The 12,674-nt window shown below is 50.2% G+C and overlaps 1 protein-coding gene across 4 annotated transcripts in view; it reads right to left on the bottom strand.

The window, feature by feature from the left end:
• Positions 1 to 17: 17 nt before the first annotated feature.
• znf536 (zinc finger protein 536) overlaps positions 18 to 12,674 on the bottom strand; it is a 107,618-nt gene continuing 94,961 nt past the window's right edge. For all 4 annotated transcript variants that reach the window (XM_085908585.1, XM_085908587.1, XM_085908586.1 and 1 more), the window contains one exon: positions 18 to 2,039. In XM_085908585.1, coding sequence (XP_085764711.1) covers positions 1,915 to 2,039 — 125 coding nt within the window. In that variant the 3' untranslated portion in view covers positions 18 to 1,914. The remainder of the gene's footprint in view (positions 2,040 to 12,674) is intronic.

The following is a 12,674-nucleotide window of genomic DNA, read 5'->3' as shown; positions in this document are numbered from 1 at the left end:
TTTTTTTTGGAGTTGGAATACATTTTATTTTTCTTATAAGTACAGTTCAGTAGTTACAAAACGAAGCATCTGCCAAACACAAGACACCAGGAGAGGATGTGGAACGCGACCGCTCGCCGCCCCTCCGGCGACCCGTCGCACACGCACGCACGCACGCAGGCCGGCCGGCCGCCGGCGGCTCCGAGGAAGTCCAAAGAAAAAGTCAAAGCCACATCGAGTATAGATCCAACTAAAGTCTTGGCTGGGAGGAAAAGAAACGGGGGTTGATTATTATTACCATACCATTATTATTAATATTACGATCATCTTATCGGGGACTGTACATTAGCGCGTTAGAATCGTTCTCTTCACATGAAAAAAAAGACGGAAACATTTCACGACGCCGAGGGAGACGCACAAACACACGATGGCGGCGGCGGCGGCGGCGGCCTTCAGGGAATCATCTCATCTTCCTCATCATCTTGCTCATCATACAATCACAGTGCAAAATGCTGGCGAGAACCCCAAGCAAGCAGTCAGTCAGTCAGTCAGTCAGTCAAGCGTCAAAGAAAAGGCCAAGGGACAAGGAGAGGAGTCCCGCCTGCTCGCTACGCAAGGTCAGCAGCATCACCTTCATCCTTCCTCAGCCTCATCCATGCGCCCTTGACGCTTTGCAGCACGGCGGACGATTGTCATCTTTTGTTTGTTTGTTTGTCATTTTGCTTTTCCCGATGGACCGACCGTGGCGCGTACGCCACGCTGGCAAAAATGTTTGGGGCACTATTCACTTGGATGACTCTTCTCATCTTCAACAGGTGGCCATCTTCAACTCATCACAAGGTCAAGGGTCAAGTAGATTTGGGCTTCAATCTGGATGCTGGAATATACCGACGTGTGATGAAAAATGACAAGGTGAGCCAAATCAAAGTGTCTAGCACAGCTATAGTCCACGCTAAGGCTATTCACAACATGTCCCTCTTTTCCAGTTTCTTCAAGGAAATACATCTTGGCCGTCCTCATCAGTAGTAGTCAGCAACACTGTGCAACAACGACGGCCGGCGGTATTTTACAAAACCTTCTTTGTTTTTTGTTTTTTCTTTTAATTCTTCCCAAGAAGAACGCAGGCTTGGTAAATGCCTCGTTTTTTTTTTTAACGACGCTCCTTGGGAACGTCTTCCTAAATCTCTTAATGTACACGGAGAAAGACCCCTCCCCACATAAAAGGGGCGGGGCCGGGTGGGGCGGGGCGGGGTGATGCCGCTATGAGGGGCTTTTGGGGTCAAAGTACATCTTGGGGCAGTTCAAGTGCTCCTTGTTCACAATCATCAAACACATTGTTAAAGTCAGCAGTGCTTCATTGCTTCTTTCCAAAAAAAAAAAAAAAAAAGACCTCCAATAGGACTGATTGCTTTGTTCTTAGTTTTCTGTCATATAACATAAAAGGCCAGACTTCCCACATTGCAACTTTAGGCTGCTGGGAAAAAAGAAAAGAAAAAGAAAAAGCACGACATTAACCACAAGTGAAGCTGAGCCCAAACTTTGACTTGAAATCTGGCCAATCAAGCAATTTTTCAAACAAACAAAACAATCAGTCACTTTGTGATTCTTAGTTGAAAATGGAAAGAACCCTTAATATGCACATTGCTTGGTTTTTTTTTTTTTTTTTTTTTTCCTTCTTGTCATCATGTTGTTGCTTTTTTTCCCTGCCTATTTACTGACGGCCTAGACGGCCATCGTTAACAGTTAGCCTGCGCGCTAGCGTGGCTAGTCTACAGAAGAATACATTCCGGGTACGATATATTTATATGTGTAGCAAGTCTGGGTGGGTGGCGGAATACAGGAAAGAAGGAAAGGAATGAAAAAGTTGACGGGAAGTGCTCGGCGTCACACAGGTAGTTTCAAAACAAACGTTTTTCTTCTTCATCACGTCGGCGGTTAGTCTTGCTGGCTGCGCCCGAGGTCGCCGAGCTCGTCCAGGTCGCCGTTGAGGTGGTCTTGCTCCAGGGTCAGAGAGGGGACAAGGGTCACCGGCTGCTCCTCCTCCGACAGCCACGCCGGCACTGGCAAAAACAAAAGGTTTTCAACGTGACCAGCAGGTGGTAGTGCAACACAGCGAGTCAAGCCCGACGTGACGTGACGTGACGTGCGTAACCTAGCTCACCCAAATGGCAATGACATCAAACACCAATTCACGAGACCAAATGGCAAATATTCATTTTCACCTTTTTAAGGGTGTGCCCAAACAACTCGACACATTTCGGGCAACAATTCATCAGCTCAGTTGACGCTAAGGCGATAAACAACATTTTACAGTTTCTTCTCCTTTTCACGGAGCAAGAGCATGCAAATACATCCCCCTCGTCACGCAAGAATGCTGGGACAGTCTTTTGATTTCCCCCCCCCCAGTCTAAAAAAAAAAGGTGTTGTTTCAGCTCATCTTTCAAAGTACATGCCGTCTGTTTAGTTTTTTTTTAAAGAAAGAAAAAAAAAGTGCTTTTGGTTTGATCGGCGGGAACGATAATTCAAGAACTGACAGACAACATCTACAACAAACTAACTTTGTCCATTAGTGCAACAAATCGGACATCACGGGGCTTCTTCCTTTCATTGAGAAGACAAAAAATTGTCAGACACTATCAAATCGATCCATGTTGATGCTTGGGAAAACATGGTGCGCCCTCCCGTGGCGGTCGGTGGGACAGCGCGGGCCTTTTTCTTAGGAGAGCCAGGCCTAAGAAGAGCAAGAAGCAGGCACCGAAAAAAAAAAAGCTTGCGTTTCTGTCTGTACATTTGCTACATTCAAACATGGTGAGAGAAAGTCACGTTAGCTACGAATAACCCATCTGGCGCTTCAAATCGGCTCAGAAGTGGACAAAGGTTCACGTGGCCCGCTACAAAGCAACATGGCTGACTCGCTTTGGAAAGCTTCGCCTTCTTGAGACTCCAACGGATAGACAGACCTCCGGGACAAGTTTGTCTCGGAACTCAAACGTCCTGCCCGGTCGGCCGACTTCCCGAGACTTTTGACACCTCTCGTCAAAGTTCAAACTGGCGCGATTGACCATTGAAAACCATTTGGGCAGAAGCGGCGCTGGATCAGCGCTGTCTACTTCTCGGAGTCAAAGACGGAGGTTTTGTCCTCATCAAAGGTTCCGGTTCAACGTCAAGTCACTTGATCTAACAATGCTAAATATGTCAATTGCAGCGAGCGCTAGCAAGCAAAAGGATCAAGGAAGTGAGGGAGCAAAACAAGCGTATTTTTAGATGCTTTTAATGAATACAGGATGTTTATAGACGGGCCTCTGTGATTTGCACAAAAGAGGAGAAAAATCCACATTCTCCCTCCTCATCCCTCAAAGCGCTTCGAGGAGGAAGAACACGCCGCCGCCGCCGCGGCAAATTTGGGGCGGCGGAATTGTGACTCCGCTTTTGGGCTCACGTCTATTTGACAAACACACCCTGCAGTGGTGATGTGTGTGTGTGTGTGTGTGTGTGTGTGGCGGCACACACATCAAAAGTCCATTTGCGTGCTACTTGCGTTTATTAAAGTGGCAGAAAATAACCTCAAAAGCGGATTCAAAACTTGTTTGCCTGTTTGTGCGCGCATGCGCGCGTGACAGGAACGCACGGGAACATTTCTGACAGCAGAGGGCGCCAACAATGTCTTCAGGACAAAATCCAAACGATGGATATGGCCGAAATGAGAGAAGATTGGAAGGAAATCCGACAGTGCGAGCGAAGCAGTTCCCGGACTGGCCTCCGGGGCAAAAAAAAAGGCACTGTTTGCGAGGGTGGGAAAGCCCTCCACACGTATCTGGCCAGAGGAGAATAACAAGGAAGCTAAGAAGCAATGTCAAGCCTTTAATGAGTCCTTTTTTTTTTTTTAAATCAAATAAGCACGCAAGTGAAGTGCACGTTTGTTCTGGTCGGCGGCGCGGTGCGATGCGGCGCGGCGCCTCTCAAACTATTTCTGAGGCTGAAAGATTGGCGTGGAGATAAAAGCTCCGCTGAGCAATTTAAGCCCAAACACTGCGATGCTACAATCTGTCTTGTGTGCCTGATAGCGCTTTCCTCAGCTCGCCTCTCCAAATTACTTTCTTTCATATCTAATTATATTTGCTAATGATCTTATAAGAGAATAATGGAATGTGCTTGATCTATTACCTTTTTTTTTTCCTGCAGTGCATAAATACAATGCGGTTGCAAACGACTGGCGGGAAGAAATGTTTTTTTTCCTTTTTCTTTCTGCTTCCTTCTTAATGTTTTTGATGAGAGGGGAAAACGGAGCTGGGAGCGGCGAGGTCGTTAACGGCGACGGGCGGCGAGGTCATCGCTCACGCGCCGATGACGGTCGGATGCCAAGCGAATGCCGGCCGCCGCGTCGCCACAAGGGGGCGACCTGACAAGACGGTCAGGAAACGCTTTGATAGGACGAGGATGAGCGGCAATCAGATACTGTAAGTCCGTCTTCGCAGAGGATGAAGAATCTACACGATATCGCCTGTCTACGAGTTTGTGTTCAGGTTGATTGGAGGCCACTATCGATGCGAGTCGTAGGTTAGCATCAAGCTGGTCTTGTTTGAAATGCCCAATTTTGCTGAATTTCATTTTTCCCGTCCATCAGCTGTGGGCAGAATCCTTTTTTGAAACTGGCTGGCTGGGATGGTGTGACTTATATTTCCTTTGATTAGCGTACACATAACATTTCCGGCACGAAAGGTTTCCTGTCCGATCCCTCTTCCTCATTGCGGGCTGTCGTCTCCTCCTCACGAGGGTAGGATGCGTCACGGCCTTGACAGCCACTCTAAAGCCGGAGCATTGGATCTCTGTTTGATCTCCTAATCATCAGCGCTCAAATGATAATGAGTGCCCTCGCAATCCTCAAAAAGACCAAGGAGTGGGGGTGAGGGAACCAGACGTGGCATATAGAAAGAGCCAGCCTTTACTTTTGCCTTTTCCAGAGGTCGCTCGCTCGCCTGCTGCTCGCTTCAGAGACGCGACTGGCCGTCACTTGCTGTATCTCCACCTAAAGAGAGCTTTTTTTTTTCCAGATGGAAACCCGGAAGCAAGCGCTGACATTATGAGTGAGCTAAATTGAAACTAAAACAATCCATGGCTGTTGTCAGCAGGAACGGCTTTTTCCTCTGGCTTCCCAAACCTCGCAGTGTGTGATTCTTTTGCGCTGACATAATCCTGATTGATTCGTTCAGCAGATAAAAAGTGGTCCACTTTGCCCTTTTACTGGGTGGGGGGGGGGGGTGTAACATAATACGGCCTTTTATTCATCAACAATGTCACGTCATGGCGCAGGAATGCGCAGGCAGAAAGGCCACGGCTTGAAATGGCGGCGATGGGAAAGAGGAGAATGAGCTCATTAAGGAGGTTGCAAACAAGGTTTTGGTGGACCTCCTTCGCACCCCTCCAATGAATTGGGGCAGGAAGCGCACGCTTGCGCGATGGCTCAGCACTTTTGTCAAGCCCTTACGACCCTGATGTCATTGAAGCAACTGGCTGCAGACGCCACGTGATCCAAGTGCTTCCTTCCGACTGGCAGAAAATGAACAAAAGCGAGCTGGCCCAGGCCAAGGAGAGTTGTGCCGCGCGGCAACATTTTCCCTTTCGGTTGCTTTCATCTGAGAGAGAATCAACTTTTTGTCTCCAAAGTTGACCGAAGGAAAACCAGTCACCAGGGCAATTCACAAGTCCACAGTCCAAGAGGCCAAGTGGTCTTTGTTGGCGGAGAAATTTGGACGCAAGCAATGTGACCTGCGGGAGGGCTACTTTTCACAAAGCGTGGCAGGCAGGCAGGCAGGCAGGCAGGCAGGAGAGCCCAAATGGCTAATAAAGGGGGGGCTGGAGATCCATTGTGCTTTGTGGAAGAAACTCTGAGCTCAGATTGAAGAAAGAGCAACCTCTTACTGAACTCCCATTTTAGCCGCAGCGATCCATAGCCTTTGCTTTTGTGCTCTTCTTCCCAAGGCCGTCCGACTTCAGTCATGAGAACGGCGCTCGGTAAACGGCGGGAAGAAATGTACCTGGATTAGCAGCCATTGACAAAATAACCTCGGTGATGGACGCCGGAAAGCTTCTCCGGGCTCCCACTTGCCTTTCAAGTCGCATTGATTTATCGAGAGATTCCCCAATAGCGGCGGCGCCCGTGTCATGTGAACGGGCGCCTCAAATCAATGACGGCGCCTGCCCGGCAAGGCGTTAAGACAAGCAAAACGCGCCAAGCCTGTCCGTCCGTCCGTCCGAAAATTGCCACATACGAGACTATTTGCCGCTCTTCCACTGGAGCCGGGTTTGTCGACCGGTGGTCCGCGGCCCTCTAGTGGTCCGCCAAATGTTTAAAACGAAAAAGGATGTATGGTTTATTTTCCAGCTAATGTTGTGAATGGTTTAGCCATCCAAATGCTGTCAACTGTAGCTGAGATTCCCAAAACAGACATACAGATGCAAATCAATAGCCCGCATGCGCGTGCGTCTGTCTGTCTGTCTGTCTATCTATCCATTCTTTTGGTCAAGTCATATTCCGCCAAAGCCCAGTTGCTTCTTGGTGCGTTCCCACCTCAGCTGGGAGGAAAACCAGACAGAGCAGCTCTCATAGAGCATTTTCACGTCTTTAATTTCGACACGCTGCCGAGGACTCGATCGGGAGCGCCTCCAGATGGTGCTCGGCCGTCACACGCGGCGACGCGTGCGTGCGTGCGTGCGCGTTAAGACCAGACAACGTGAATTTCTCCTCAAATCATTTGTGACGTGACGGCGCGGGTCTCGGGGCCGTAATGAAGCGTGCGCCATCTCGCCGCCTCCTAATTGGACGAGTCCATTACGCGGCTAACGGAGAGCGGGCGGCCCATCCTTTCTGGTCAGTTGAGGCTCACTTAGCCGCGGCCCGCTGGCAGACAAATTGCGGGCGCCTCATCAGCGGCAGCCAGCGTTTTGGGCCTTTTTCTCGGAGGCCGTGCGTGTCCAAATGACGGCGAGCAGCCAATGAGCTCTTCACTTTAGTTTCTCATCAAAGCCAACATAAAAAAAGCAAGTCCAAGCACATGGTTTTGCAAAAGGCCATAGGTGGGCTGAGAGAGGAACCCAAGGCAAGCAGTGGAGCGACACGCAGGCAGGCAGGCAGACAAACGAAGCCGGCACGCACGTACCTATTCATTCTTTGTGTTCAATATGCAGCCGCCGGCTCTTTTGCCACGATGGTTTTTAGGTTTGAAGACGTCACGAGCGCTCACGCTTAAACTCGACCTTTCAAATGATCAGTCAAGGATGTTCTTCAAAGAGGAAGAAATGTCATCATTTTGAAGAGGTGGAGTGGGGTCAATGCGTGTTTGACTTGACGCCATTTGCGTGTTTTGCACAATAAATAGGAGAGATGAGCGCCTGTCCTGTCCTGTCCTGTCCTGTCCTGTCGGTGTTGGCGACATTGCACCTTTGCTACGTGCAGGCTGGCTTTCCAATCGCAGATTCATCGGCCCCATTTGATTCTGCGTGTCAATCATGCTAGCAGCTGTTTCTGTACTGTGCGTGAGACAGGCAGAGAGGAAGAAGAGGGCGCGGCCTGCCTATCTTCTATAGGACTCGAGATGGATATACAGACATGATGTGAAAGGAAGGTAATTATGGAGTCTGAGCTCACACGCTTAAGAGGTGACTGATGCGCGCCGATTTACAGCCATCCCAACAATTGTGCATGAGGGGCTTCATGCGTTCCATTGGTTATGTGGGGGCTCTTTTGATTTTTTTTTTTTAATCAATATACGATACATATTAGAAAAAAAGTACAACGGCAATGGATGGATGGATGGCGTTTGTTTCCAGTCACTTTGCCTCAAAATGAAAAAATGGCATCACCTGTCGCCATGTTCCACAAACCAATGACGGTAAAGGAAGAAAGGAAGCTGTCAATCATTTCAAGGGCTCCCAACTGTCCGCCAAAAGAGTCACTTTGACGCAAATCCCGTTTTGTTTCCTCTTTGACCAACAAACTTGTGGGAAACATCGGAGCGGAGGTTAACGGGAGGCCGCGCCGTACCAGAAAACACTTTCCACCCGTGACTTCATTCTTCTTTCCTGCTTCAGATCACATTCACTGACGAATCAAATCAAGTGCCACATTTGAGCAGCTTTGCTCGGCACATGTTTGGAATTCATGCTTGATAAATGCTTTCAATTATTCCTTACGTGTCAAAATGATTTCCAGCAGTGCTTGTTTTTCAAACTCTTGTACTTTTGAAAGATCACAGGCCACGCATTCACGTATTGGAATCATAACAAAGATCAGCCAGCGAGCGCACGTGTGCATTCGAGTCTCAGACCACCCCGAGAGTTGTTGTTGTTGCAAAAATGAGACCCTACGGAAGGAATGACTTCACGATCTCCGGAAAGATAAAATCCCACCCCCTACAACGGACGTCGGGCTGATGCTAACAAACTGCTAGCAGCTAGCGTGTCAGTCGCAAGGACTAGAGAACTCGGCGGGTTCTTTGCTTTGCTCCTCGGCCCCTGCCGTCGTCATCCTCCTACGATGGGGCAAAGAGGACAGATCAAATATTTTGCCTCCAGGGGGCCCGGCTGATGCCACCGTTGGGGCTGACCGACGGACAGACGGAGGGACGGACGCTTTTGAAGAGGCTTTGATGAGCGGGCGATCGCTCGGCAACTTGAAGAAGAGACGGACAAAAGCACGGTCGACTGGCGACGGCGGTTGTTTGAAGTTGACGTGCAACGTCTTCTTCCCAGAGCCAATGTCACTTCCACTCCCTTCACTCAGCTCCCATGGCGGCGCCCGCGATCATCGGCCCACGCTTCTGCAGATCGTCCATTGACGACAGCGAGCGTGTATGATGACATCATTATTGACAGATTACGTCGGGGTAGCAGACGTTTGGGGACCCTTTCCCTTCCTTTCAGATGACCAAGCAGAGGAAGCCAAACGGGCGCTGGCTGGACAGATGGCCTGTGCAGTTAACCCCATCACCATGGCGATTTGGGGGGGGGGGGGTCGCTCCTCGCATATTGGCACATTACGCCCGGGGAGCCCCAGCTGGTGGCGGCGGCGTGCTCTTAAGAGCCCCGCCATCCAGTCACGCTGCCTCTTTTACTGCAAACTTATTAAATGCTGCAAGCACATTATTTATTTTTCTTTGCCAGAGTGTCGGTGTAATTATTGTCACACACCTGTGACTCCCCGCCGTCCGCGGCAGCCATGATGAGGAGGGATGATGGCTGCGTTGGGAGGCGGAGGCACGCTGATGAGGAGAGGGAGGGGCGTGGGTGTGGGGGGGCGAGAGAGCGCCATCAGCGGGAGTCCTCCTTGCAGGAACACAACAGCCAGCCAGCCAGCCAGCCAGCCAGCCAGCCAGCCAGCGCTTCCTGTCACCGCCGACCTCGTGGTGATGACATCACACACACGACGCCATTCACGCCATGAGAAAGAGCGTCGCGGCTGAGCGGAGATTCCACCTTTGCCCATGGATGACTAAGACTGGGTCGGGCCAGCTTGGCCATTCCTATGAATTGAAAGACGCAAGTGCTGAAAAGCGCCTTCTATTCTTAGTTGACAACTTGCACTCCCAAAGCAAATCCTCCCTTTGGCGCTTTGTGGGAAGGGCCTGGTCCCGGGAAGGGCCTGGTCCCGCAAAGCGCCTGGTCACGCAAAGCTCGTCCATCTCGGTGGTAAGACCGGATCGGCGCCAGGCCGCCCGCTATCGGGTCAGAACGCTGAGTCGTGGGAGAGAGGGAGGCCTTTTCTCTCCTGTCCGTGTCTTGACAAGATTCTCTCAATGTTTTGCAAAGGGCAATAAAAGTGGCCGAGCGCTGAGCTGTCCAAAGTGTCCTTGAACGTGTCACTTTGCTTTTGCGCGGTGTGGATGCAATCTTCCCTCAGGTGGAGGAAAAGGCAGCCGTGCCAGCCAGCCAGCCAGCCAGCCAGCCAGCCGCCTTATTTTGCGTGTGATGTTTTAATAGAAAGCAGATGGCTTCAGACGCGTTGCCGCCGCCGCTGCCGCCGGTGATCTTTAATATTTTAGAGTGGTCTTTGCTGTAAATATGGCAGCAGCTGTTTCCCCGCACGCTGTCAATTTACAGCATTTTTTTCTTTTTCTTTGACTCTGCATGAGTGGCAGCGATTGGATTTGGTGTAAATTACAAAAAGGAATATGGCAAAGTGACGGGCGGGGGGGAAGTGTGCGCGTGTGTGTGCGTGTGTGTGTGACTTCCCGCCACACGCCCGCCCGCCCGCCCGCCGACGGTTCTCTTATTTTGGCGCGGCGTTGCGTGGAGGTGATATTCAAATGTAAAGTGATATTAAAGTAACGAGCTGACGGAGGCGCAGCAGATAAACGCAATTATTTGTGCGCGCGCGCCGAGGCCGCGGGTCGCCTTTTAATGTCAGCTGCCTGCCAGACGAAGGTGATTGGCATCGGTTTGTGTTGTGGCATTTAAAAAGCGGCGCCGCCGCCATCGTGCTCAAATATATTTGAAATGCAAATACGGAGCCGCGGCAAATTATTTATTCAGCTGTTTGTTTCATTAGCAGACGCCTTCCTTTCTTGGCCAACGCAATCAGCCCCAAGAATGTCCGCATTCTGACACCGGGAGGTCGCAACGTTCTTTTGGGTCAAACGTTGGTTCCAAATGGACATTTGACAGTCAATTTGCTCCTTTCTTTCAAATATTGGGGAATTTCAGCAGGGAATTGCAAGTGCGGCGGCGGCGGCGGCGGCGGCGGCGGCGGCGGCGGCCATTTAGTTTGGACTGCAAATGTGGCCATTTTGCTTTCCCTCAACAACGTCACTCGTCCTTCAACGTGCACGTTTCTTCTCCCCGTCTGGCGCGTCTCCCAAATTCAAGCTTTAATTTATTCATCTGTTTGTCTCAATTTTATTCAGATTACAGCACGACCCTCCCCCCCCGGAAAAAAAGGCTGCACCACTTTGCGCCTTTATTGTCCGACTCGGGCTCATTTGGTGAGCCGTCTTTCATGTTTAAATCAACAGTGTCGGATATCCGCACGGCCCATCCGTCCGTCTGTCCGTCCGCTGGCAGCTGAGCACATAAATACGGGCGCATGAATTTTCATATTGGTGTCTTTGGATTCTTATTAATCTCAGTGGCATGTTCTCGCTTACAACAAACACGCTTGCAAGCGTTGTTTATCCCACGTCAATATTTGTCGGCCTGCCCGAACGGCGGAAGGGATCACGGAAGTCAAGTCGCTGGCACTTTTTTGTTTCCCACCTGGTCCATTTGCAGCTGCTCCCCCCTCCCCAACAAGAAAACATGGATGGAAAATATGATTTGACCGCTCTCGCTGGCTCGCCTTCCCCCGCTCGCTGGCTCGCTGGCTCGCTCCATCTCTCTTACGCCACAGTTATTTAAACGTCAATAGCCATTCATCTTCTTTAGAAGGCACTCTTTCTCATATTGATATTTGGATATGATCATTACTCTGCACACGCTAAAGCACACTTTGTAAAAGAAAGAAAAAAGTGCGGCCACGTCCGATACTGCAACCTCGGCATTCCGACCCAAGAACGCTTTTTTTCCTTTTTGCGTGTGCCGCAAGAGGATCTATAGTGTCCGATATTTCATTTGGAAAATGCAAAAAAACAAGCAGGCTACAAACAACTGCTTCTGACAGTTACTGGGTGGCTCATTCAAAAGCATCTGGCCTCGCTTGGTGTCCGTCCGTCCGTCCGTCCTGGGACAGATCATTCAATTTGTATTGACACCCAAATGATAAATACAAAGAAATCGTGAAAAGTTGAAATCATGCCCATTTGGATGAATTTGAAATGGTTCAAATAATGAAAGCGCTTGGTGGAGGGAGGAAAAACGAAGTTTTGCAAACTTGTCACACGCAAGCGCATACAACAAGCGGACCAGAGAAAGAATGAAAGACAGACAGACAGACAGAAAGAAACGTGTTCATTTAGCAGCAGCCTGCGAGCAAGCAAGCGAGCAAGCAAGCAAGCAAGCAAGCAAGCAAGCGAGCGAGCGAGCAAGCAAGCAAGCGAGCATGCAAGCGAGCGAGCAAGCAAGCGAGCAAGCGAGCGAGCGAGCAAGCAAGCGAGCGAGCGAGCGAGCGAGCGAGCAAGCAAGCAAGCAAGTTGCCTCGTCGCTGCTGTGGCGTCTCCAGGTGAGCAAGCCTTCTGTCTAATAAACAGGCCTGTTTGATTGGGTGCCCTGTCTAACCCGACGTGCCCTCGTTAGAAAACGGCGTCCTGTGGCGTGATGCCCGGCGACTGAAGCCCAGGAAACGTCACCGCGCCCAGATGCTAAGGACGAACGCAATTGTAGTGTCTGGAAATCACTTGGATTCCGTCAAAGGGAAATGACCTGAATGGTTTTGTATGTCCAGCAAAGATCACGGGAGCAGCAAATGTCACGGGAGGACCCGGACAAAAGTAAGCAAAAAATGGACAATTGTTCAGCGTTGAGAGCGGGATGTGCTCACCACTCATTTTATTTTATGAACATGATGCGGCCGTGCAGTACACAACGGGGAGATCTCAGACAAGCATGAGAGGGAGGGGGGAGAGTTTTGGGTCTGAGGAGGCGGAGAAGGAAGGAGGGATGGGGCGAGAAAGAAAGCATCTCCCATCTGATGAGCAGCTTGTCCATAATACTCGTGGTGCATCTGCTGCCAAGTCTGCTGCCTGATACAGAAACAGCATGCACACGTT

The sequence above is a fragment of the Syngnathus leptorhynchus genome, chromosome 3, assembly GCF_054491065.1.
Source record: "Syngnathus leptorhynchus isolate UIUO chromosome 3, UIUO_Slep, whole genome shotgun sequence".
Taxonomy (NCBI): domain Eukaryota; kingdom Metazoa; phylum Chordata; class Actinopteri; order Syngnathiformes; family Syngnathidae; genus Syngnathus; species Syngnathus leptorhynchus.
This window is presented reverse-complemented; position numbering and strand designations above follow the sequence as displayed.